The following is a 27907-nucleotide window of genomic DNA, read 5'->3' on the forward strand; positions in this document are numbered from 1 at the left end:
ATTCCAATTACATCTCCAGAACAAAACTGTCCTCGTCCGGACAGACAACATGACAGCCGTGTATTACATACAAAAACAAGGAGGCACACATTCTCTCCAGCTGTCCCAGCTCGCACAGAACATTTGGAGATGGGCCATTCCCTAGAACATATACCTGCTAGCAGAACACCTTCCAGGAGTTCACAATCAGATTGCCGACCTGTTGTGTCGACAAACTCAACAGATCCACGAATGGGAACTACACCCACAAGTCCTACTCCCATTCTTCCAAAAATGGGGCCAACCAGACATAGACCTGTTCGCCACACACGAAAACACAAAATGCCCAACCTTCGCCGCCAGGTTTCCCCACCCACAGTCGAAGGGCAATGCAATATGGATGAACTGGTCAGGCAGATTTGCGTACACTTTTCCGCCTCTCCCACTCATTCCATTCGTGGTACGCAAACTCAGGCAACAGTCTCTCAAGCTGATACTAATAGCTCCCACATGGGCGCGTCAACCCTGGTTCACAACACTGCTGGAACTCTCTCTAGTTCCACACCAAAAACTGCGCCTCTCCCCGTCCTTATTAACCCAGAACCATGGAGAAATCAGACACCCAGATCCACATCAACTGAACCTAGCGATCTGGCTCCTGAAGTCCTAGAGTTCGGTTACTTCAACCTACCACCAGACTGCATGAATATTATAAAAGAGGCCAGACGACCTACTACTAGAGCCTGCTACGCTGCAAAATGGAAAAGATTTGCCATTTACTGCACTAACAATGATATACGTCCACTGGATGCATCCATCCAGAACATCATTTGCTACTTACTACATTTGCAAAGATGTAATTTAGCGTACCCATCCATACGTCTTCACCTAGCAGCATTAGCAGCCTACTTACAAAATCGACACTTGTCATTATTTAAAGTACCAGCGATCAAAGCCTTCATGGAAGGTCTTAAAAGGATTATTCCTCCCAGATTACCATCCTCTCCAGTGTGGAACCTAAATATTGTTCTCACAAGGCTCATGGGTCCCCCATTTGAACCTCTGCATAAATGCGATCTACAGTTCCTTACATGGAAAGAAGCGTTCCTTATTGCTATCAAATCCCTTAGAAGGGTAAGTGAGATCCAGGCTTTAACCATACAAGAACCATTCCTACAGCTACACCGTAACAAAGTGGTTCTTATAACAAATCCTAAATTCCTACCCAAAGTCATTTCTCCGTTTCATCTTAACCAATCAGTCGAGCTACCAGTGTTCTTCCCAAATCCAGACTCTGTAGCTGAAAGAGCTCTTCATACCTTAGACATTAAAAGAGCCCTACTTTACTACATTGACAGAACCAAACCATTCTGCAAAACCAAACAATTGTTTGTTGCTTTCTCTCCACCACATAAAGGCAACCCCATTTCCAAGTCCGGAATAGCCAGGTGGATAGTTAAATGTATCCAAATATGCTGCCACAAGGCTAAACGCACTCTAACAGTTCCCCCTAGAGCGCATTCCACACGCAAAATAGGGGCTTCCATGGCATTCCTAGGAAACATTCCCTTAGAAGATATTTGTAAGGCAGCCACATGGTCTACAACACACACCTTCACTAAACACTACTGTGTTGACGTGCAAGCCAAACAGCAAGCTTCTGTGTGTCAGGCTGTCCTTAAAACTTTATTCCAAACTGCTGCAACTGATACAGGTGACCACCGCTAGGGGAAACACTGCTATAAAGTCTATCCTAAGTGTGTGATCTGCAGCTCATATGCCTCGAACAGAATATGCTACTTACCAGTATGCATCTGTTCTTGGCATGTAGAGCTGCAGAGCCACACACGCCCACCCACCTCCCCGGGACCTGTATCTGTTCCAGCATCGTCTTACTTAGACATTACACATGGACATCCTTTCTTTATTTTTACAAACTCCATCATTTCCCATCATGGCGAAAAACAATCTGAGGATGGAGTGGATGCCCATGCGCACTGTAGTCCAAGGGAGGAGTCACCTATCTCGTGACCAAAGACTTCTTCCGAAGACAACAACAACCTGCAAGCATCCGAGCCCAACACCAGATGGCGATCTACTATCCTAAGTGTGTGGCTCTGCAGCTCTACATGCCAAGAACAGATGCATACTGGTAAGTAGCATATTCCTTTCTTTACATGCGGAATCTCTCTTCTGGATGCAATAAATAGAAAATCTTTGCATGGAAGGTGGGGCACAGACTGTTAGAGATTTGCAAGCCTGTGACTTGGACAGTGCCACATAATGTTTGTTCAACATTGAAAGCCAATGAATGAGGGCATCGCAATGTCACAGCTTGATGTTGATGTATTGCTACCAATGATCAATTGTCGTCCGAGGCTCACCCTTCGTAATCACATGTCTTATGACCCTCCTGCCCTCCTATAAAAAGGACCGCTTCAGCTTCTCTGGGTTTTGAAGGTCCTAATGTATTATGGGGGGAAAGTATTTAAGTCCCACACCTAAGGAGAGAGAGCATGATTATGGAAAAACAGGGTTTATTCAATGTGTATCTTGCAGTAATATCTGAATGTGGATCCCCCTATACTAGACGATCACAAGTACTTCGCACCCACTTGTAACTGTGTTTTAATGCATTGAAATGATGTACAGAGTCAAGAAGCAATAACAAATATAAAAACCCAATAAATAAATTTAAACAAAAAAGAGTAACAAAGGTCTGCCCTTCAGAATTGTTTGAATATCCAGGGAAGGGGATGTGGCGTAAATGTCAAACCTGCTGACCTTGGATTTGGGGAACCAGGCTCGAGCCTCGGCTCAAAATTCTGTGATTCTGGGCAAATCATTTAGGTTAAAAAAAAGGTTTTCCCTTTGGATGAATCATGCACTGTCCATTCCTCATTCATACATACATATCCAACTGTGGGTTATATAGTATACACAGACAATTGATAATTGAGGCACTTATCGACCAACCACACTCTCATTAAAAATATCAATTTTCTTTAATCGGAAATATATCCATATAAAGTACTCATATGAGTTCATTCACATTTAAAATCATTAAAAATAGGCAAACATTAACTAAATAAAAGATATATTGCGAAAAAGAATTTTTCACACTTACAAAAACAATATCATACAATATAAGACAATATAGAATGAGGAAGAATACAAAGAGAGACAATATACTATGTCATTTACAGCGTTAATTTGGACATTTGCATAGGCAGCAACAAGCATAGGTATACATCCCCTGTCTTAAACTGTTTGCTGACTTGACCAAATTTAATCGCGTATGTAGGCGTCGACGCGTTTCGATGGTGTAGTATCAATAGAGACCACCTTCTTCAGGACAATATTTTAATCTTCCTCAATGGTTAAAATGACCACATCACATATGGGCCTTTATAGATTCATTCCTTATATAGGTATCAGAGTATTGGAGTCAATTTCACAGTGGGCCACTTCTTATACAGGCCGTTGTTCTGTGTTTTGTTTCCAAAGTGCGAACCGTAATGCAGGTCGCTTTATTTAAATCACGTGTTCCGTCCCTTTGACGGTTGGTATGTTTCACGCGTAGATCTTTTCTATTAGATCGCTTGCTCGTGGTTTTTTCGGCGAGGTCAGCTCTTCACCAGTGTTCACCGCGTCTACCGTCCGCGTTCTATTGGCCGCGTCTACCGTCCGCGTCCTGAGCTCATATGAGTACTTTATATGGATATATTTCCGATTAAAGAAAATTGTTATTTTTAATGAGAGTGTGGTTGGTCGATAAGTGCCTCAATTATCAATTGTCTGTGTATACTATATAACCCACAGTTGGATATGTATGTATGAATGAGGAATGGACAGTGCATGATTCATCCAAAGGGAAAACCTTTTTTTTAACTTATCAGTTACCGGGTGCTCCATCCCTTTGGTGTGAGAGCCCCCTCTCCTTTGTTTAAAGGCAAATCATTTAGGGCCTAATTATGATGTTGGTCAGAAAGCCTCCGAACGCTGGTTGGAGGCTTTCTGACCGACATGGTAGGCTTAAACTCCGACCGCCGCATTAAGATGACTGTGGTCGGAGTTTAAATCAACGGGGAATCCGACTGTTGGTCAGTCGGAACTGCACCATAATCCCTTAAGGACGCCGTTTCCGCCATCGGGATTATGATGTCGGTGTCCGATAGCCAATCCATGTCCACCTTTCTGCAATGGATTGGTAGTCCGAAACCAACTTGGGGGCCCCTAGCAGGCCCCCTTCCTCTGGCCTTCCGCATTTGGGCCTGGGGGACACCTCTGGTGCCCCCCTCAAGATCCCTGCACCATGTGGCTGGTACCATGAGGTGCCTGCCACATTGTGCAGGGATGTGTACAAACTTCAATTTTTCAATGAGAGCTTGCTGCGGGTAGTTTAAGCCCACCACCCGCACAAGCTCCCATTGAAAAACCATGTGCAGTCACATCCTAATTGGGTTGTCGAAACCGCTGACCTAAGGTTGGACGGGTCCTTCCCCAAAATGGTGTTGGTCGGAGGCAACTCCGACCGACATTGCAATTAGGCCCTTAATCTCCCTGTGCCTACCAAAAATCAATGTGCCTTTGTTTAATGTAACTAGTGCTCATGTAAATACCTTCAGGTCCAGATCACGCTATATGAAACTGTAAAAAAAAAAAAAAAATGCTGTTGATGCAGAAAAAATTATTTACCACTTTTTGAATCTGGGTTCTATAAAGCAATGAATAGAGCTGAAAAACCCTCCTCAGTATTGATAACGTTTACATTTTTTCTTGCAGTTCAATAAATCCCTGTCAGTGTTAGATGGCTACAACAGATCTTCAATTTTAGATTCGAGGTAAGCAAATATTACATCTCTCATTTTTCCAAAAGTTTGATGCATTGTGAAATCGACAGCGAATAAGTGGTCGTAAGACCTATAAATCTTAATTTTTTTTGTTTTGCAGAGAGCCCAATAATATCATCCTTTCTGTGCAGCATATCTTCTCTACAGACTCCAATGTCACCATCTTTGACGTCATGAGAAGTTTGCAAAGCTACATTAAATCTTGTGAAGCCTCCGACAAGACAGCCAAACACTGCCGGCTGCTCCTCCATCACCAGATCTTCTACAAAGGTACGCTGATGTTTAAGCTATATCCTTTTTAAATTAGTTCAAGCCTCCTAGGTAAAACATGTTGAGGCTTATCAATACACTGACCAAAGGAGAATGGCCAATGAAGGGAGAGGTGTCGCGCAGTGGCCAGAGTGGCTGACTCCAAGGCGCGGGGCTCACGGTTCGATCTGACGGCAGCTCAGCATCATTGACTCTGGGCAATAGCTCACTTGGGGCATATTTACAAGCCCCTATCACCACCACAACATCACTTTTCAGGATGTTGTAGTGGCGATAGGGACTCTGCCTTATACACAAGGCAGCGTCTAGCCACTTAACGTGGCTTAACGCCGCCTTGTGAATAAGGCCCCCTTTCACGCTATACTTAGCGGGAAAGGGGTGGGCTATGGGTGTTGCGGTGGGTGTTCCACCGCAACACCCATTCATTTTGCACTGCCCCATATTTACGAGGGCAGCGTAAATATGGGGCGGCTCCAAAATTAAGACCAGAGAAAACCTGGTCTTAAACAGGCGCAACGAGAAGAAATCTTTCATAGAAACAGCAAAGATCATTGCTTGTGTATGTGCAGGAAGGTGACCCCTCCTGCACATAAAAAATCAATTTAAAAAAATGACGTTTTGCACTAAGCAGCACACATAGAAGTTTCAAAACGCCATTTAAAGATTGTTTGTGTGCAGGAAGGGGGACCTTCCTGCACATAAACTATCTTCCCCTCAACTCAGACACCCTTGCAATATGGTGCAGGGGTGCCTGCGTTGTCGCTAGGCTGCTAAATTTAGCGGCAGCACAGGGGGAAACACAGGGCTGTACCATATTGTTGTAAATATGGTGCAGCGATGCATTTCAGGAGGGGCGGAGGCCGGCGTTAAGCCAAGGATGCTAACGCCGCGCACTGCCACTTCATAGAAAATATGCGCCTTAATCTCCCTGACGGCCCCCAGCGCTGTGAAACCCTTAATGGGTGAGAAGTTCACACTTTACAAATAGGAATTATTATCATTATATGATGCATCTAAGACTGGAAGACATTCTCTTTGTGTAAATGTTGCTTCTGATAGCAGACACGACGCAGTACCATTGCGTTTCACTGTCTTTCTTCTCTGAAGTATCACAGAAGTGGAGAGGAACAAGAGACAGATCAAAGCAGGAAAAGAATTGCTAGTTGGCACGATAATACAGGTATAAATATTGATGACCAGAGTCAACATCAAATATGAGGTTTTAATCACAATCAACTCCCAACGTACCAAATGCATCTAAATCCCAGCAAATAATTCCACGCTTCCTTGCACATTAATTCATCGGAAATATATAACAAAGGGCAGAGAGCATATTTCATTTTCCTATTGAATCTCTGCTTTTGATGACTGCTTGGAATACTGTCTGGTTGGTACCACTGATCCATGCAATTGCAGCAACATACTTCCAGACCTGGCTATTCCCTCCCCTCCCCCCGCACACACCCACTCACACTCTCTCTCGCTCACTTTGCGTCCTAGATGTTATTAGCCCTTTGTGCTGTTCTGTCTGCAACGTAATAAAACATTCCTTTAGTTTTGCACCCCTTTGCTTCAGCAGAACCCCTATATGTCATCACAGAGACTGTTAGCAAAATTGTTATCTGCTAAAAGCAGGCAGAGACTCTGGGTGAAGAACTGCGTAAAAACATGCATAAAGAGGGGGTGGAAAGGTCCTCTTTCTAGCCCACTCCTAAAGGGCCCTCAGTGCCAAATTTTCTAGAGGTGACGGGTCGCCAATCCATGTACATCTTCTGTGGCTTGTTAAGAATCAGATTTAAGCATTGTTTGATGACAGCCCTGGAATCTTCAGCTACTTTCCTTCATCATGAAGCAGCTCTCCAAACCATTGAGTAAGAAGCAAGTATCTAAGATTTGCTGATTGTAATTTAATATCCTCGAAGACAACAAATGAAATCTTTAACTAGCTACTACTTTAAATATCAGATTATCCAAAAACCTAAAATGTGATCCAACTAGAGGATGTGGCCTAATGGCTAGAGTGGTCAACCTCTAAGCTGGGGAAACGGGTTCGACTCTCGGCAGGGAGCTCAGCATCCTGTGATTTTGGGCAAACCACTTAATCTTCCCCGTGTCTGCCAAAAATGAATGTGTCCACCTGTAATGTACCTGGTGCTCATGTAAAGCGCTCTGATACCTACGGGTCGAGTTCGCGCTATATAAAACTACCAAAAAATAAAACAGAATTGCTGAATGACCTATATCTTCACTGCTGGAACTCAAGGTCATGAATCCGAATCCTGGAAAGACAGATTTAGCTTTCCTTCCCACTGAGGTTAGGAAATTTAGAAATATTAATTTGGCTAACAATAGCACCTGTTATTTTAAGTGTTCTGCTGTGGCAGAAGTGCAAAATAAAGTGCTAAAAAACGAATTATTATTAGTAGTATTTTGTACAAAAAGGGGGAGAGGATGTAGCCTTATGGCTAGAGAGGTCGACCCCGAAGCTGGGGAACCGGTTTCGAGTCTCTGCAACGACGCTCAACATCCTGTGATTCTGGGCAAATCATTTAATCTCCCCGTGCCTAACAAAAATGAATGTGTCCTCATGTAACGAAACTGGTGCTCATGTAAAGCACTCTGATACCTGATGTCTCGGGTCTAGTTTGCGCTATATAAAACTCAAAAATAATAATAATAAATAATACAACTACCTTTTGACACATTTCGAAGAAATCTTGCTCACACTCTGTAGGTTTCTCTTGGCCTCCAGATGCAGGTTACCAACATACTGTAAGGAAGGAACAAAACAGGTAGGTGTCCCATGAACTCACTCTCTTAGGATATAAATGAGAGGATCCCATTTCAACAGCGGACCTTCCTGCAGAGACTAACAGATTATAGGTGAGTTCTCCTTACACTTTCTCCTGATTCAGCACACTCATAGGACAGCTGGACTATTAGTTGTAGAGGCTTTTATGAGAGGCCAACCTAGCAAAGATTGTGTGCAAAACAATAATATTGAATACCACATTTATTGTGGCAGTAGCAAAAATAAAGGATGTAAACAGTATGAAGAAAGCTAACATGATAATTGTTGGTGATTCTTCCTCCCACAAAGTAATCCGCTGTTAACCACTGGCAGCAAAAAGGGCTGGAATACAGCAGTCTCAGGCCTGATGCAAAGGACAACTCATTCTTGGTTAACTCCGACCACTGTCTGTGGCAGTCAAAGTTGGCTATACGTCTTTGGAACTACAATCCTCTCTGGAACAGCGCCCGACCACTCTCTGAGTAGCCGTGTCCTTATAAATGCCTTCATTCATTCATTCACTCATGATAATGAGCAAAAAGGAGGCTCAGTGAAATAAACGAATTGTCTAGAATCACACAATTTGGTCGAGCCGGAAAGCTAGGATTGATCCCATATTTTTCAATTTGATACTGTGAAATTCAGCCGCTGGATGGATTTCTATTTTTAACATCAAAGCTTAATGCTTTGTCCTTAATTCTTAGAGGATGATATTAAAGTGTGGGTGACAGGAAAAATCCACATTTTATTTTTGGCAGTTCTACTTAACACAAATCTTGCCCAAGGACAAAACAGCGTTTCAAAGCAGACACAGTTAGTGGTTTATTTTTCGACATAGGGAGAATTGCTGGGATTCGCAGAATGCTGACGCAATCCAGAATTCGACCCTGCTTCCCTACGCTACAATCTTGGCCGCAGTAACCACTAGGCCACATGACATCCTTGAAACGTCGCTTGTTTTGGGCTTGAGATTTCCATAGGACCTCGAACTGAGCCTGGGCCAGGCATCTGGCTCGAGCCTGGCTCGAGGTTTCATTGGCTCGCCCTCCTCTACTGTTCGTTCATTTTGGTACAAAATCAAGGGTTTGGGGATCCGTCAATCATGAGAACAAGACACCGCCTACCTCTAGTTCTCAGAACTAACTTCAGCAAGTACCAAACCTAGCCACAAGGTGGCGCCGATAGAACAGAAATGTGAGGTAGTTTTAATTAGTAGAGCAGGTGCATAACACCTTTGTAAAAGAAAAAAAAAACCAGCCACACAGAACTACTGCATACATAGAACACTTGGCAAGTGGGTCTTGGAGGTTGTAAACCCTTCTCTTTATAAATATATAAAGCCGAGCAGGGTCTCGTTTGTGTATTTGGATTAATGTGTTTCCCTGTATGTTGTATGTTTTCAGCTGGCAGCCTATGCAATCTGAAATACCCGGAATGTGATAAAGAAACCTCAGAATGCACAGACTTGGACGGAATAGCTATTTGTCAATGCAGAACAGGATACTTCAAATACAGCAAAATGGATTTCTCGTGCAGAGGTACCAGTCTTTATGCAATGGACGCACCTGATGATTGTTTTTCAGTAATTTCCTTACTGTGATAATCTGTCTTTTGGTTTGATTTAGTCTCAAATGTGATTCACTTACCGGTTTAAGCCTGCGCTTTCACCGTGTGGGACCCTTAGCGTTGCTCTCTATAATAGTACTTATACACGCTTCAACAATGCTGGGCAGCCTAAACTCTGAGGGGCAGATTTACTAACCTTTTAAGCCTTGTTTGCATCACAAAAGTGACGCAAATCGTCACAAAATCTTTTTGCCCGATTTTCTTTCCAGCGCTAAACTTGTTTAGCACTGAAGATAACATGAAAGTAACGCGAAGCAGTGTAAAGCGCTGCTTTGCATTACTTAGCACCGGGGGAGGGGGGGGGGAGGGGGTACCATGGGTGATGCATGCAACCACCTAAGGTTTCTGATGCTAAACCCAATTTACTAAATAAAGTAGACAGGGTTTAGTGTCAGAAAATAGTGCACCCTTCAACGAGGCGTTATGAAAAAGAAATGCTTTTTGTCTCCTTTATTTTCCGACTTCAAATGTGTGCTGCACTGTACAGCAAACATGCAAAGTGGGAACATGTTTAAAATGAGTCTAAGCATAGTATTTTGTGCTTGAAGGGTATCCTTCCAGTACAACCCTATTCATGACTTACAGAGACACCCTTGGACTATGGAGCAAAGGTGTCTCCGTGGCGCACGGCAGCCAATTTCAGCACCCGCACTAGGAAGAGGGTAGGGGAGTGCCATATTTCAGAAAATTTGGCACTCTTCTGCTCTCTCCTTTTCACACAGTGCAGCATTTGCGACTGCTGCACTGTGCTGCTCCTTCTCCCACAGTGCAGTGCAGCATTTACAGCTATTACACTGCATGACAAATTGGTAAATCTGGCCTTGGATTACTGTAAAGTGGCATGCATCAAAAAAGCTAACATCAAGCCTTTCACGATGAAAATAGTTTATTTGTTGAGCACGAATGTAGACAACCTGCGTGCATAGTTGATTGAGGCAGAGTGGCCCTTTCTATAATGTGTTTGTAGGACTGCTGAATGTACTGGTCACAGGTGGGCTTTGTGTGGTGGTGGTGTTTTGTGGTGCGTTTGTTTTGTGTGGCTGGCAGTGCAGTGGTGTGTTGTGGCAATGCAGTGGAGTGGGGTGGCAGTGTGATGGTGGGTGTGCAGGTGCATTGCTTGGAGAGAGTGCTGGATCAGGAAGCAGTAGCACAGGAGGGGTATGACAGTAGTTTGTGATAGTGTGGCATGACAGTGGTGTGGTGTGGTAAGTAGTGTGGAGAAGGAGAATGTTCCACAACGCTGTCTATGGCTGAGATCCAGCAGATCTAGTCCGAATCCACCAGACTTCAGATCACTTACAGTGCCTGAGATCTGCCTACCGAACATAGGGGCCACCTGAAAAGACTAAGAGATACACAAATGGACCTTCTCTCTGAGAAACTCTTCAAATCCCCTACAGGCTTGATAAAGACTTGCTAAAGTTTAGAAGAGCCTGAAAAAGCACCTCTTCCATTTGTGGTTTGATCTTACTTCTCCATGCCAAGGCCAGGCATAAATCCATGGGTCCTGCCTGGCCCACTCACAGCTGCTTTACAGATCCAGTCTATGCTATGTCTAGGAAGACTGGATAAAGGCTGCTGGCCTTCAACATTAAAGCATTCTCCATCCAAGAAGACACGTACACCCGACAGGGGGAGAAGGGAAAACACACATTGTTGAAATGTCAGGATATGCCCAGCCAAGCTTAATCTGTAAAAACCCAACAAAGTTGCTGAAATGTGAAACTCAAAAAAGGGAAACCTAAGCACGTCAGTGTGGCTGCTCAGGAAAAAGTGGATTGCTTAATGGTTTTCCTGTGAGTGACCACCGAAAAGGCGGCACCAGATGCCACTACAGGCGCTGCCAGGCTTTATTATTTTTAGTTTTCACCTGTCAAATTAACCAGTAATGGCACCACAAAGGCATGGTGTAGTCACCCTTTTATTCTTTCCCTTTTATCCATCCAGAGCTTCACACTACTGACTGACTCTGACGGCATGACATGAGATAGATAGGTTGGGGCCTAGTCCTGAGGATGCCCTGGACCAGTTTGGCCTTAAATAAAGGGTAGAAACATGTTAACACGTCCACAATACACAGACCTCTACAACGCCTTTGCTTTTTTTAATACAATATGGAAGTATTAATAAATCGACTATCACCTCATCATCAATTACGCATTTTTATCTTTCTTTATAGTCTCAGTCGCCTTACTAGCTGGGGGGTAATCCTCACCACTATCTTACAAGCCCACCATGGTAACCAGATTACCATGATGAGGAGGGACCCATTGATGAAGCATGCCACCTTAGTGGGTGAGGTCATTTGTTTACCTGGGCAGAGACACCCAAAATGATTACCTTAATATTCTATAACATCCTTTTTACTACTGATGAGGATTCAGATCCACTCTTTTGCCTTCTCCTTCTTCCTCCCCGCGTCACGTTTAGAAGTTTTATGTGTCTTGCATTGCTTTATTAGAGCACTACAATGAATAACTACAATTGAAAAAGCTTGTTAGTGGTAGAGCAGTGTTGAGGGTAGCTATACAATGCTGGGAAGTGGTGGTTGGAGTGACAGTGCAGTGCTGGGGTATCGGTGATGGAGGTGGTTGTGGTTGGATTGGCAGTGGTGGAAGTAGAGGTGTTGCACTATGAGGTGGTAGTGCTGTTGTGTTGTTGTTTTGCATTGCTTTGGGGTAGTGGTGCATTGCACAAATTAGGTGCTGAAGGGTGGTGGTGTGGGTGTCTGGGGTGCTGGTGGTAGTGCTGTATATACACAAACAGTGTGGTCCTGTGGGTTGTAGGGAGTTCTCAGGTTGTTAGGATGGTTCTGGTGCCATTGTGTGGTGAAGGAGGCTAGCTGTGGAGCAGGGAGGGGACAGATGGAGTGCAGTGTGGTATTGTAGTGAGCATGGGGGTTTAAGTGTAGCACTATGACATGAAGATGTGTGGTGCTAAGAATATTAGCTTGGGGCCTGGCGGTGGCAGTGCGGTGCAAGGTGTGGTAGTGCGTTGTAGGAGGTTGGTCAAGTGTTGGTGTGGGGTTGCACTGGGTTGTGGTAGTCCAGTGATGGGTGGTGGGAGTGCAATGCTTGTGGATGGTATTGCTGTTAGGTAGGGCTGTGCCATGAGAGTCTATATGGTGATGAGGGTGGCAATGTAGCTGTAGGACTGGTACTGTGACATGATGTTAGTAGAGTGCTAGGGAGAAGTGGTGAAAGGTATTAGGGCAGTTGTGCGAGTGCAGTGCTCTGGGTTGTTGTGGTACCTATATATTGGGTAGGTTAGGGTCACACATGTGATCTAGCCACTAAATGTCTGTGGAATGACAGTCAGTCCCTGCCCCACACACGCTTAGAACAGTTCGTAATAAAGCAACATCTGTCAGAATTAAAGGCTCTTTCAGCGGATGGGGTGGGGTGCAGAGTCCCCGGTGCGGGTCAGAGGCACAGAAGACTAATCATGGGGCTGGGGTGGAGTGATGATGGGAAGGAGAGTGAGGGTGGAGGCATGAGGGTGAGAAGTGAGAGGCCAGTTAGGGCCACACATCACAGAGGTTTTTCCCTGTGGAAGCTCACGGTACATCGGGTGAGTCACTTCAGGGACAGGCCCCTTAGTTATGGTGGGAAAGGCAAATGCATCAGCCTGTCGGTGGCGGGAGTGGCAGAGATGTTTCTCCTTCACGTCATAAATCCCCAATGCTGAAGACCAATGGAAAGCCTCCTATACCTCGCTGGGCAGCAGAGTCCTTATGAACTCAGTGTAGTGAGCGGTCAGGCTAAATTGTTTAAGGTGCAATGCCTTTGTACCTCACCTTAGGCCCTTGGAGCTGCTCTAAGGTGACGTGTCACTCTGCAAAAACTTTTTTAAAAATACATTGAACCTTCCAGATCAAAATTACATGTTCAGAGAGCTTTAGTATGTCACACATTTTCCATCACAAATATAGTTTTCTTTTATTTGCTATTCTTTTCTTAAATAGGTTTACATTTCGATGTATCTTTAGTTGCATTTACCTTCATATTAATTATTTGTATTTTTGGTGAGCACTGATTATACAAATGCCAAATCCCACCGCTAGTTACCTCTGCATTTTTCTATGAGGGTTAAATGAATTAATGAACAAATGGGACACATATGTTGACCTTCTTGTTGAAAAACACATCTAAGTAGAATATGATTTCAGTGACTCAATTCAATTCGAATATGTTTATTTCGGCACTATCACGATAGGCCATAAAGGCACATATTATCTTAATTACAATACAATACATCATGAAACACTTAAAACATTAAAGTATGCATCCAATGCTCAGTTCTAGACTGACAATACAGTGCCAAAGTCAAAAGGACAATCTTTTACTAGCATGTATTGCTTTACGGATATGACGCAACATTAACACATATGGCAGAGGACTCCATTGTGCACAACGATAGTATGGCAGCTTTGAGGTCCTTAATATGGTATGAAATAAAAATAGGTTTTAAAAAGTACTCGTCGGTGACTTTTGTTCTTGAGGTACCAACAATGACATAAGACTCTCCCTGCTGTCATAGGAGCCTACATAAAACGTTTCAAAATGAGTCCAGTGATATATGCTTCTCCGTCTGCAACAGCACACCACAATAAATGTTGCACAGTTCCTACCGCATTGTGGAATGTATTCAGTTCCTCAATGTATAGTATTCAGAGCTGCCCTGGTGCTTATGCACGGCAGCACACCATATACTCACCTGGGCCCATAAACATTCATACAAAAAACTAGTAGTACCGCTGGGGTCAATTTTGATTTACCTGCAGGATTGTTTACCTTTTCACAATTCTTACCAACTCGATCTCCTTGATAATAAATTTCCTCTGGTCAATGAATCTAGTTGCTGAGTTATATTTAAGTAGAAAATGACATTGAAGCTTTATTTTCCAAATAACCACAGACTCAAAGAGTTTTAAGAATTTTATCTAATCAAATGATTTTGTGAGTCAAAGATCAAATACATGTTACACCATTTTCTTCAGGAAGAAATCAATTCAGGTTCACTGTAAGCCTCAATTTAAAATATCATAATGACAGTACCTAAAGAGGGAGAAACAGGGAGCACTACAAGGACATACTACACAGAATTATAGTTACCTAGGATGGTGTGAGGACCAACCCCCTGGCCTAGGAGTCAGGTGAAGTTCTCCAGAACAGGTCGGGTGATGAAGGATCGGGAAGATGACCTCTTCTAAGTGCAACGCCTGCGTCGCATCCCTCTCTGGCACTACTCTCCTCGATATTTCTTCCGCGACTTCCCTTCTAGATGATTGGCTTCTTCGATCAGTATCTTGGTCTCTCGAGCAGGGTCTCTGGCATCTGCACTCGACATAGGGTCTGTGGTTGTGACTGTGTCTCTGCCTCTCTGACTTCTAACTAACTAAACTACCTTAGTTATACTATTCTACGTGTATGTACCACCCCCAAATGTTTCAATATCGTGAAAACCCCTACTTCTGATTGGGCAATTAAATGAATGAATTCACTGTATACCACTTATCTCTACTCTATCCCAATTTACTTATATAAATCTTTCGCATTAGTATTTAGTAGAACTTATGAGGTTTAGTTTAAGCATTAGCATGCGCATTAACATGTGAGTTTCAAGGGGCCATTTTAGAAGCTATTGCGCAGCTGCAAAGTTTTCCCTCCAAGCATAGAAAACATCATACTACGTATATGCAGTAGACGCATGCGCAGTGAAATTTCCGCGTTATAGTGGCCATTTAAATGACACTCTGGTTACTTGTTAGTAATACACATAGGAAAACTTCCCCTAGATACAGTATAATGTGTGTAATGCAATCTTAGTAGTCACAAATCAGGTTGATTATAGTGTTACACGTTATTTGAGAGGATTGCGTCCAAGCAAGTCTCTTTTATTAAAAAATCTTGCTCCATCAGCCCTTTACTTCCGGCAGGTGTGCACTTATTCTGCATCCTCATTCTTCATTGTGAATCACTGTAGCTCTGTACTGCAGACTCTTCTTAAACAAAATGTGTGCACTGTTCCAGCTGTGCCTCCAGTTGTTACTTCGAGTGTACGTGTGCTTTAAGAAATGCGCATTTATTAACATATTTATTTTTATTTCAGCTTGTGAAGATGGATATAAGCGTGAAAATGGAACCTGCATCAGGTATATTAAAAAGCCCAAGCTCTTCTATGCAATACTTATTGCTTGAACGCCAGTGAGGCATCTCAGTGAGTTAATGGCTCACTAAAGCTATCTCTGCCACAGCTATGATTCCTGACCAGTCTTTTATCCTTTCATCCTTCTACGTGAAATGTGATGGTCAATCGCACACAAACACACACACCACAAAAATACATATGCACACACACACAAATGCATACACACATAAACATAAACACACACACACATACACTACACAAATACATATACACACACATACACTACACAAATACATATACACACACACCCCACAAAAAAACATACACACACACACCACACGCGAAAACATACACGCAAACAGGCAGAGGTACATACACATGCAGTTTGCCAGTTATGTCATGCAGCATACACCACACACAGTAACTCAAAGTGCCCACCCTGTTTTGCTTCTAGTAAACAGCTTATTCTTCACGTGCCATTGACAGTGTGGTGCAGTGAGCATGGCGGGTGGCGTGACCAAACCTAACCCTTTACTGTGGTAAGGGAATTTCTAGGGTTTTTTGCATTCACCTTCTACTCTAATGTTCCAGCCAGTAGATGGCCTGCCTCAGAGTTCGTAAATTACAATTAATTAACACACGGAAACAATTCTCCTAATTATCACAAGGGCCTCTTCACCCTGATTTTACCTTAGTGCTCAGTTTCAACCAATTTACTCTGTTTATCTTTTAAAAACAAATAAGCATGACATATGTCATGGCATAAACTATACTTATGCATGTGTACCGATAGTAGTAGGATATTTATTATCTTTATTAATCGAGGCGAGGGGCATCATGACCAACTCAAGGCTTCATCTCTCGTGAGTCATGGCCCCTCCCCAAACTCAAGACTGATATTAAATAGCATATTACCATCTGCATATCCATCCATCCATCTGTCTGTCTGTCTGTCTGTCCGGCTGTCCGTCCGTCCGTCCGTCCATCCATCCATCCATCCATCCACATCTATAGCTATATCTATATATCTATATGTTATGATATATTTCCAATTTCAGTGTGTTTTGTCATTTCCTCCACAGGTGTCCATTTGGACTTGGCGGCTTTAACTGTGGAAATCGTAAGTATGAAACAATATTTTCTCAATTTCCTGCATTGCTTGTAAACATTTTGGTTCTATGCACTGAAAGTGACAACAGCTGCTAAAATGCTCGAAGGTGTACAATGACAGTGACATTCATGCTACCAACACACAAATTTACAAATGGAATAACAAAGACAACAGCTAATAATACTTAATGCATCAGGTGTTCCTCCACAGAGATGGAATCATGCAAAACACGTATTTCAAGTCGTTGCTCTCGAAACATAAGGGATGGTTTCCTAAAGCAAACATCTGTTATATTGGCTGAAAATACTTTGCTTGTGATAAATGCAAGTGGGACAGGCCCCGCAAAACCATGATCTGGCACTGATACTGTTTGCTTGAATTGTGGAATAGGCACTGACCAGCCGCGGTCGGTAGTAGGAGTAACTGCAGGGCGGTGACGTGGGGAGGGGGAGGGGCAGGGTGGGGGGTAGTAAACTATGGATTACGGAGGTTTACAGGTAAGTTAACATATAAATTAATAAAACGAATTTCGTTGCGTGCACTGCATCCCCAAATGTGATGCAGTGCACGCAACGAAATTCGTTTTATTAATTTATATGTTAACTTACCTGTAAACCTCCGTAATCCATAGTTTACTACCCTACCCCTCCCCCTCCCCACGTCACCGCCCTGCAGTAACTCCTACTACTGACCGCGGCTGGCACTGACTAGAATGTCGGTGGGTGTATTGCCTTAATAACTACAAACTTCACTCAGCAATATACAGAAAGAATGCACCTGGCAGTTGCTGATTACTCACAAAAGAACTAGCAACCTGTAACAACTAAAACCCCAACACTTACAATTAATCTCACCCTTACTCTAAAAGTTGTTTGCACTATTATTAGGAATCAAGCTTTTCTTCTCAGGCAGAACACTGCCTGGTGGACAATGTTGCCCAGAGAGAGCAACAGTATGTTTGCTTATCATGAGGTTTTCGCCTAGGATCAGCACAGCATAGAATACAGCTACTCCACAAAATAAGCTCACTGGACACAATTATGAGCACACAGTACTGGTGCCCAGAAGCCGAAGACGCTTCTATTTGACAAATGTAATACAAGATTTGATGTGCTGAAATACCTAATATAATTTATATTATGCAATGAACATCTTTATCCATAGTATACCATCTACCCATTCCAATTTATTCTCAACTCTCTTGAAAGGGTTCTTTTCTGCGTGGTTTCAGGACAGGAGAGGATTGTTTGTCTTAAGTAGAGAGATGAGGTTCACTGTTAGCAACCAGTGCCCGTATTACTGAAAGAGCGCACCTACCCTGTTTGTGCCATGGCTCACCTTTAAGCAGGTTTACTGGGTGAAAATAGGGAAAGTGCACACTATTATGAAGAATGCGCTGCCCTCATGGTAGCCTCAATAATGTGCTGCTCCTAGGGGACCGCATTCAAGAGAAATACAGAGCTGCCATTTAAAAGCTGCTACGTGTTTATCTGTGCAGGCGGCAACCTGCCTGCACTTTCAAGGGGGATTAGAGATGCCCTTGCAGGCGGGTGCAGTGTGTTGTCTTATCTATCCTCTATCATCCCTTGAGAGGGCTGCCCTCAGGGGGTGCCCAGACAGTGCGCCACCTTTTTGTGGCATGCTTTGAGAGCACCTCCTAAGGACATGTTTGCCTCTGTGTCTGTAATACGGCACGGGCAAAATGATTCTCTCATTTACAAGGGGCAGCACCCCCATGCAAATGGGGGAATGCCCTCTCTTGATAGCGCTGATGCTACATGTGCGCCAGCGCTAACTATTACAAAATGGACCGCACAAGTGTCTGCGACCCCATCTGTAATACCAAAGTACCCCAGGGATGCACAAAGTGAGCGCAAACGCCCGCTGTGCCCCTGGACACTTTGTGTAGTACGGCCCTAGGTGTTTATTTGACACAGCCACAGTGCAATGGTTGATGTAAGAGGCTGTTGAAACATCTGTACAAAGTAATCCCAGAAGACAAAAACAAGTGTAACATACACTTTCCAGATCTCAAACCGCTGGTTAAAAAGATTTGAACTCTGTGTGTCCCACTCAGTGACAGGAGTAATGTCCTAACAGGAGCAGACCCAACGATGAAGCACTCCTCCCGGTGAGGGGGAGGGTCGGTCGACCTCTTCCATGTGACATGTGGTAGGCTAAGAACACATTACAGCCAAAGTAACACCGTCCTGGGGTCTGCCCACTCTGTACCTTGCCTGTTTTTGTGGTTGCATATAAAGCAAACATCATGCAGGCCCCAAAGTAAGCACCAGCTGCTCATTTACAACAGACTTCATCAAGCCTATCACAGCAAACATCACCCAGACACCTATCAGGCCATAGGAAGCAGCACCAGCAAGACACCTAACAGCGAATGGCCCCTGACTCCTTAGTTTCTCAAACATGCCCACATTCTTCCTGGAGACTCCCAAAAACATGACCAGGCTTGGTGCCTAAAGACTGCCCAGCCATTCACGTTAAAAGCTGTCAATCCAATTACAGACTGGTTTACCTAGCCACTCACAGCAAGCATTACACTGTAACTAACACAAAGCTCCAGCTGTTCATGAACAGCAAACCTCATTTGGCCAGTTAAGACAAACATTGTGCTCCTGGCCTCCAAGACAACAGATGCCACCTGGGCACTACTGATGACGTCGGGCCACATCTTTGAAAGAGGTAAATGAGGGAAAATGTTAACATTCAAGGGCATAGTGGCTGGTGTCTTGCCTCTGTGCTCGTGGCCATGTTCGAAACTACCCACTATCACGTGATTTTGGACGGTTCCCTTACTTTACAGATCTAAAACAATAATCTGGGTTTATACTAACATTGGGGCATATTATCAAGGTCCGGCGTTAAAATTATCGCCGCTTTATCGGCAGAAAACTGCCGCTAAAGCGGCGATAATGGGCTTGATAATATGCCGATGTGAATTCCCATAGAAGCCCATGTTCTGGTGTCAACATGGCCTTCTATGGGAATTCTCCAGGGCATATTATCAAGCCCATTATCGCTGCTTTAGCGGCAGTTTCCTGCCGATAAAGCGGCGATAATTTTAACGCCGGACCTTGATAATATGCCCCATAATTTGTTGTACATTTTCATACTCAGGCAAGATTCAGTTCGTGACCTGGAGCATTACTGGGAAAATGTGTTTCAATCCTGATATTTTGAGGTTAAAATTGATAATTGAACAATTGCTTGTTTATTTAAAATGAAAAACACCCGCTAATAAATGACTACAAATTGCACATTGCAGTGAACAGAACTACTGCTTATTGTCACTAAAGTCGTTTTAGAAGTTATGTCCCTTCTTCCACCTAGCGTGAATCTGAAAGGTTACAACAGTAGTAGCAGCTCTCAAATGTCCGTAAGGATACACTGCACGTTTAACCGTGTTAATGTGTTTAGATAGGAAGTGTTAAAAAGCGGCTGATAGAGTGGTGTTAGCGCTATGAACAAAAACATGTTAATTGTGTTTATTTGCATAACCGCACGTTACTCCTCCATCTGCACTCGGGCGCCCTGGGTGCGGCACCGAAGGGCACAGTCCTCTCAATGGGAGGAAGTTCAGAAGGGAAGACGTTAAAACAACCTGAGAAAGACCTCCCGTCAACTGCAAGACAGGCTGAGCGCGCGCCAGCACGCGCGTAGGGCTGCAGGAATGCAGCGAGGCCGCAGCCAAGCTAGGCTGCACCCCTGGAGATTGGGCGGGAAGCCGCCGCAGAGCAGGAGGGAAGTAGCCAATGTTTTCTTATTAATTGAGAAGGAGATTTCCAAGGCTCCCTTCAACTTTCCACCCTTAAGAAGACACAGTGGTTTCACCAGCCATCTTAGTCTTACTGGATGTACTGTGGAAGTTAACGTTTCTAGTTTGTGCGCCCACAAAACATATTTTTACATAACCATTTTAACTCATTTTATATTTTGTCTCGATCTAACTTTTGGGGGTGCACATTTTTATTGGTGAGAAGGGGGAAGAGATACAGCCCAATACTGTAGCCTTAAAGTGGGCAATAAAAGTTGTTAAAAGACCTGAACCTGAGTGAGACATGGGCCTGGGCTATAACAAGGGAGAGGGCCTTGAACAACTGGCCCGAAGCTATAAGGCTGTTAGAACATTCCACCTGCTGGGGGTAGAGTGTTCTAAATTAAAAAAGGAGAAACAGAAAGACAAATATTGGAATTTCGGAGCAGTACGGCTGTAGCAGCCAATATTAGCCTTGAGCCACTTCACTGTCTTCAGTGGAGCGCCCAGTGTTCCAATATTCATTGTCGTTCGTCAGTCACTTCGATTTTACTTAGTTATGGAAGTGTGAGGAACACACAGAATAGCAGTTTTCTTAGCCTGACACCAAAGTGTGAAGTCAGCACTGATCATTAACTAGATAATGTGATGTGCTGCCTCAGGGGTTTCCCTGTCATTGGGGACATTGTATGCATCAAGACCACTGTGTTAGGGACATCTTAGTGAAATCATGATATACTGTACAAATTCTAAGCACTTGGAGTCAGAGGCGACATAGATGTTACATGCGGCATCATTTGGATATAGCTAACGGGCTTCTTCATTATGCCGCATTACAAATTTAAAGGGCTTCCACCGTCTCCCCTGTGTGGCCTCTGCTTCTTCGTTGCTGGAGGTGGTGTGGAGTGATATTTTGCGCGATTGCCAGAGACGCGCTACAGGGGCCCCGTTCTTCGAGTTGGCCCGGGTCACACTGGTGCATTCTTCGGCATGGTTTTTCTTTCGTCCAAGGTATTGGGAAGACCTGGTGCCTGCCATACAGCACAGATGACACAAGGGCGGCTGCAGCGCGGTCCGTGACTTCACGGAGGGTGGAGTGCACTGCCATATCTACCACTACCTGGTGTAAATTGGTTGCTGAGTGGCTGGAACGTTTGGGGACCGGAGGAAGCTTTTTTGGTTCAAAATCACGGGATATTGACTATTGATCACATCACTAACTGCTATGTATTCCACCCAACTATTTGGAAATGTCCCGCGCAACACTTACCAGAGAATGGGTGTTATATCCTTAGGTATTATATAATTATTATTAGTGTCTCGTGCTTTACTTGTGTCCTCGTGGGATTGTCCACGAGAGGGGGTAGATTCTAGAGTGTGGGGAGTTGTTCGTTTGCCAAGGAGAGAGCGGAGGCGTTACTCTGTTGATGCTGTATTGCTGCAATAAATACTTGAAAAGGATTCCTGTCTCCGACCCTGACTTTACAATTGGCGACGAGTTGATAAGGAAGACCCTACGCGTCAAGTTTCTACTGAATTGCTGATTTACAAGCAATTTCTGTTCCTGTGTGACCTTTCGTGTGTATCCTCTCTTCTGGAATTTCTACGATGGTTGACCAAAGCTTTTCACCGAAGATGAGACACACCACAGGTCGTATCCTCCTTTAAAGGGAAACTTTTACTTACTTTTTTCTCTTCTCTCTGGCATATTTGTGTTCAAAATTTCTTCGTTCCTTCGCGAGCGCCTTCAACTGCCGCGTCTCGCTCTTCACTGCGTCAACAGAGTTCGCCTCTCCTTCAGTCACGTCTTTGCTGTGACGTGCGAGTTCACGTTGCGTGAACCCAGCGTGCCACCATTTTGGATTTTTCCTTAAAGGAGCCTCGTTCAGTTGTGTAGGATACACGGCTTTTCGTATGCATTGTGATGCACGCATTTCATTACAAGCGCATTAGTGTTTGGATTCCCTTTAAGAAGTCACGTTTGGCTTCGTGTTGCTACATTGTATCCCTTGTTCACGGTGATGCACGCACCTTACTACAAGCGCATCAAAGACTCTTCTTGCCCCTGCAGTGCACGGTCTACGTTACGGTGATGTGCAAACCAATTTTTTTTGTAAAAAAATATTATATTCCCACATTATTTATTTCTTTATTTCTTTCTATGAGGAAGTAGCACATTTTCCAGTTACCCAAACAGCTCGGTGATGTGCACACCTTTATTGTTCTGGTGTTTTTAAATATTTTTTTTTCTCTTTGGGGGAGCTGTTCTTTGAGCAAATCCTCACGCTTCTGTTTTTTTTTAATTCTGTTTGTTAACAATTTTTTTTATTCCTTGATTTTGGGATATTGCCTCCACCCATTCTTTAACATGACGAGCCAAAGTTATTCTATTCAGCCTCCTGAAGCGTTCTGGCCCGCCGGTTCTGAACCATGCATGAAGTGGCCACAATGGAAGGCATATTTTCTCAACTTTATCGACACCATTGATGAAGACGGGAAAATGACACCACAGAGGAAGAAGAAACTTTTGTTGCATTCTGTTGGGCCGGGGGGTTAAGAGCTTATGAGGAAATGACCAAAGCTTTAGGGGGCGGGGATGCAAATGTGTTTGATGCATTTGTAAATGATTTTGATACATATTTTGCGCCTAAAGTCTGTATTGGAATTCTAAGATTTAAATTTTTTCAAAGGAAACAGGAAGCCACGGAAACAATAGACGAGTATGTTTCAGCTCTGAGGAAACTTGCGGATGACTGTAAGTTTGATCATTTGGTGGATCAATTCATCAGAGATCAGGTAGTTATGCATAACAAAGATCCTGCTGTCCAAGACAGATTATGGATTAACGGTGATGCTGAGTTAAAAGACATCCTTAGTATAGTGAGAAAAGCTGAAATGTCTAGTCGTAGTGCTAAGTTGCTTAAACGTGATGCTGCTATTGCGGAGAGTTCTGCAGAAGTTGCTAGCAAAATTAAAACAAATTCGCTCCACTCTAAATCTAATAACTCTGCCAAAATTAAGAATGATACTTCTGTAAAAAAAAAAGGAGTACAACCGGGGTGGCAATTTGAGATGTTTCCGATGTGGTAGTCCTTCACATTTAGCTTCAAGTAAAACATGTCCTGCTTTAAAGCAACGATGCTCGAATTGTGGTATTGTGGGCCATTTTACTAAAGTTTGCAATAGGAAGAAGAAAGAGAAGGTTAAATGTCTTGATGAGGTTGATTATGACTCTAGTGAATGTGAGGACAGTATAAAAAAACTTACCATTAGTGACTCCAGGTGTCCACAAAACATGGATTCTAAGGAACTATTCATTTGGAACATTTATGATCACAACGATATAGTTCTTAAAAAACCATTATGTGACATGCTCATAGGTGGTATTTCCGTACAGATGTATGCGGATTCAGGTTCACCGTATACGATAGTAGATGAAGTAATTTGGAAATCTCTTTTTGCAACACGTTTAGGCAATAAACTCCTAGAACCTGATATTCAACCAGTAGGGTTTTCGGGTGAAAAAATCGACATGGTTGGGTACAGGTCATTACTGTTTGTCTTTAAGAATCGACAGACTACCAGCAAGTTGTACGTTGCTAAGAAGGGACCTTCTGTGTTGGGTTGGAAGGATCAGGCGAAACTGGATATTATGCTCAACCCTAACAGTCCAAACCCGGTTATGGTACTTAATGATGATAATGCGTATTGTAAAGGGTTACTTGAGAAATTTCCAAAGGATTTTAATGGCAGCATAGGGAACCTGATTGATTTTGAACACCGCATTATATTAAAAAAGGATGCTTGTCCGAAAATCCACAAAGTTAGGCAGATTCCCGTCCTTCTTAGAGATGATGTGGAGAAAGAATTAGAGAAGTTAGTCAAGGCGGACATTATTGAGCGTATTGAATCTGCCGTATGGATTTCTCCGATTGTTGTGGCAAGACGTAGCAATGGTAAATTAAGATTGTGTGTAGACCTGAGACACCTAAATAACAATATCATTGTAGATAAATTTCCTCTTCCCAAGATTTCGGAAATGTTGTCCTTGGTAAAAAAAGCAGAATGGTTCTCCACTATAGATCTTTCTGCCGCTTACCATCAGATTTCCCTTGCTGTAGAGAGTAAAGCATTGACAGCTTTTATCACCCCTTTTGGGTGTTTTCAGTACAAAAGGCTTCCTTTTGGGTTAGCCTCTGCTGCTGCTATTTTTCAAAGGCTGATGTATCATTTGTTTGGCCAAATCAAAAATGTAAGATGCTTTCAGGATGACATTCTTGTGTTTGGAGCCAATCGGGAAGAACATGATAGAATCCTTGATGAGGTTTTTACTATTTTGGAGTCCAAGGGGTTAACAGTTGAGCATTCCAAGTGTAAATTTGCGGTGAAATCTATCACTTACTTAGGTCACACTATCAGTAAAGAGGGGATTTCTCCTAAACGTTCCTTAATAGAGGCCATTCGGGATGCACCAAGCCCCACGAATAAAGATGAAATTCGGTCTTTTCTAGGTTTAGCTGAATTTTATTCAAGGTTTGTAAGGAATTTTTCTGCAAGGATGTTCTCCATTAGACAACTTCTCAAGAAGAATGTACGGTTTGTATGGAATAAAGAATGCCAGTCTGAATTCGATTGTATTAAACGAGCCATTATAGAGGCCCCAGCTCTGAAGGGGTTTGATCCTGATTTTGACAATATTGTCACTGTAGACGCTAGCAATAAGGGTTTGGGCGGCGTTTTGTCTCAAATGGGTCCAGAAGGGAATGAGAACATTGTTGGTTATGCTTCTCGTGCTTTGTCTCCTTCTGAGGAGAAATTTTCTGTTATTGAGAAAGAGACCCTTGCATGCGTTTGGGCAATGGATCATTTCCGATCTTTCATTTGGGGAAGGTCCTGTTTGATACGTACTGACCATAAACCTTTGGTCAGTGCTTAATTTGTGCCGGTGCTTTCCGGTGCTTAGCGCCGGCACTAAATTATCAGGGCCGGGTCTACACGCGTTGCTGCACATCATTGACTTTCTTTGATAATTTACCTCACTACTGGTACTGGATTTGGCAGTGTGTCACAGTGTTACTGTTATTTCATTGAACTCGTCCGCAATATCTGCTGCTGAGCTCGTCCATCTGTCTCTCTCTCATTAATCCACAGTGCCAGTCAGAGTCAGTGGAAACAAACTCTATGTTCCGCAGCCGCGCTGCCCTTAGTTCAGTGTTCCCGGCCGGCGGGGCGGGCCACTGATTTGGGCTGGATTTTTGGTTCTTCTGCCGGGGTTGAGCGGCAGCAGGCAGCGTGAGCATGCGCAGATTTCAGATTGCGCATTGCCAAGCCCTAGCATACCCGCGCTCGGGCTGGTCGCACCCCACCATCGAGTCAACATGACTGGTGACACTTCAATCAACGCCATTTAACTGGACTCCCCAGCTAGCGCGACTGAGCGCGACGACCGACGACGACATTGGTTGAAGATCGCAGACAGCAGTAGTAGTGTAGCCACTAGTCCAGTAACAGGCAACAGCTGCAGCACCAGGTGAGGCAGGCACTGCAGGCTGTCAGGCCCGCCTGGCCCAGTGTGCCCTAATTTATCAGTTAACACATGCGCCGCTGTGCACTGTCTGCACTCTGCAGTCATTGTGTGTCCGCGTTCTTCTGGCTTTGTTGCGGTTACGAACACTCAATGACTGACGACCCACCCGGCTCCCCGCCCCCTTCCCCGACGTTCCCTTGACCCTACACCCCCACCCACTCATTGAAAAAGTATGCTTGTTTACTGCAGAACGAGCGCCTACCTGGCTGATTGCCTGCATGCGTCTGCGGTAGTAGTTCACCTCTGGCCTTTAAATGTTAGTGCAATAATATAAAAAACAATGCATTTTATTTCAAACACATACAGATTTGGTTCTGCGAGGGTTGGGCGGCAGCAGGCAGCGTGCGCAGTTTCAGGTGACCATGCTGACACAAAGGTAGCTGGACAAACCTCTCCAGCTCTCCAGTCATACTGAGCACTTCATTGTCTGTCTTGTTTTCCCTGCAATGACACTTTAGGGCCCACAAGATCACAGTGCGAATTTCCTTTCAGTTTAGAAAAAAAAAAATGTTTTCATATTTTCATGTAATCTTTTTATCGATCCACTTAAAGGACATAATTGCAGCTTTCCCCATTGACAGAAAACACGAAGTGACAAACCTATCGTGGATAATGGCGTGATTTTAATGAGAACCCGATTTTCAATCCATAAGTCAGTTAACAAAACTGTTATTACCTTCCAAGTCACTGCTTAATATTGTGTTGCTTTTTTTTCTTGTGTCTTCGGTGCCCCTGCTCTCGTTACCTCATCTCCCCTTGCTGTGTCTTCCCCCCACCACTAGCTGCTTTAAAAACACTCTTAAGATGGCCTTTTTTGAATGTACACTGTTTGTGTGTAGACTGACCCATGGTCTGTCAAGTTACCCAATCTGGTGGTAAGTGGTTTTATTTTATAAACTGTTGTAATTCATATTAGTTTTCAGGCTGTTTAGTTGTAGTTTCGCTCCTGATTGTTTTTTTCGGCTCACTTGTTTTACTCGTTCGAATGCCTGTTTTACTTGTTCGAATGGAACATGCATAATGCTGTCACTTTCACCCTATTAAATAACAAACACGTCCTGCTTCCTTCTTTTCTAATCGCACTTTAGGCTCTTTGGCTTGTTACCTAATCGGCCATGTTTTACTGTTGAAAGAACACCACATCCAGCCAAAACACTCCAAACAACAAGTAATATGCAATGCAATAGGTCTCGCATTTACGTGAGTTTGAGCTATTAGCATTGTAAATGACATTGCCTTTTATGTATGTTTTGGTTTTTGAAACATAAATAAAGCGCCTGGTCATTTACACTGCCAATAGCTTAAACTCCCGTAAATGCGAGACCTATTGCATTGTAAATGTTTGTTTTGTCTGCCTTTACAGTTCAAAGGGTGCGTGATCAAAATAGCTTTTAGAGTCCTACTGAGACAGGGCCTACATCCACATATTGATACCTCTGAAGACTTCTAAAAATCATAACCCCCCCGGTATGCTAACTTGAAGAATCCATTTGATCAGTCATGTACATGACCCATAAACTGGTCTTATGTCATCCTATGCAAATATTTTATTTTGCAGAGCCACTTTTTTCTTCATCACATACAAGAGCACGTTCCAATTTGTGAGTTCAGCATTCCTGCTGTACAAATAAATCTATTTGGTTTGATCTAATAGACTAACCGTAAGCCCTGTGCATATTAAGAATCTAGGAGGGTCTGAGCTACTAGATTGGAAGGGGTTAGTAACCCCGTTCCAATGGTGGCTGGGATGCTGCTTTCAGGAAGGGTC

The 27907-nt window shown here is 43.6% G+C and overlaps 1 protein-coding gene across 2 annotated transcripts in view; it reads left to right on the forward strand.

Annotated features, from left to right (window-relative positions):
- The window catches only part of HEG1 (heart development protein with EGF like domains 1), a 178684-nt gene that overhangs the window by 113539 nt on the left and 37238 nt on the right, over window positions 1-27907 (forward strand). For both annotated transcript variants that reach the window (XM_085647511.1, XM_085647512.1), the window contains exons 6-10: window positions 4765-4823; window positions 4933-5102; window positions 9297-9431; window positions 15631-15673; window positions 16752-16789. In XM_085647511.1, the coding sequence (XP_085503637.1) occupies window positions 4765-4823; window positions 4933-5102; window positions 9297-9431; window positions 15631-15673; window positions 16752-16789 (445 nt within the window). The remainder of the gene's footprint in view (window positions 1-4764; window positions 4824-4932; window positions 5103-9296; window positions 9432-15630; window positions 15674-16751; window positions 16790-27907) is intronic.

This window comes from Triturus cristatus, chromosome 3_2, assembly GCF_964204655.1.
Source record: "Triturus cristatus chromosome 3_2, aTriCri1.1, whole genome shotgun sequence".
Lineage (NCBI taxonomy): Eukaryota > Metazoa > Chordata > Amphibia > Caudata > Salamandridae > Triturus > Triturus cristatus.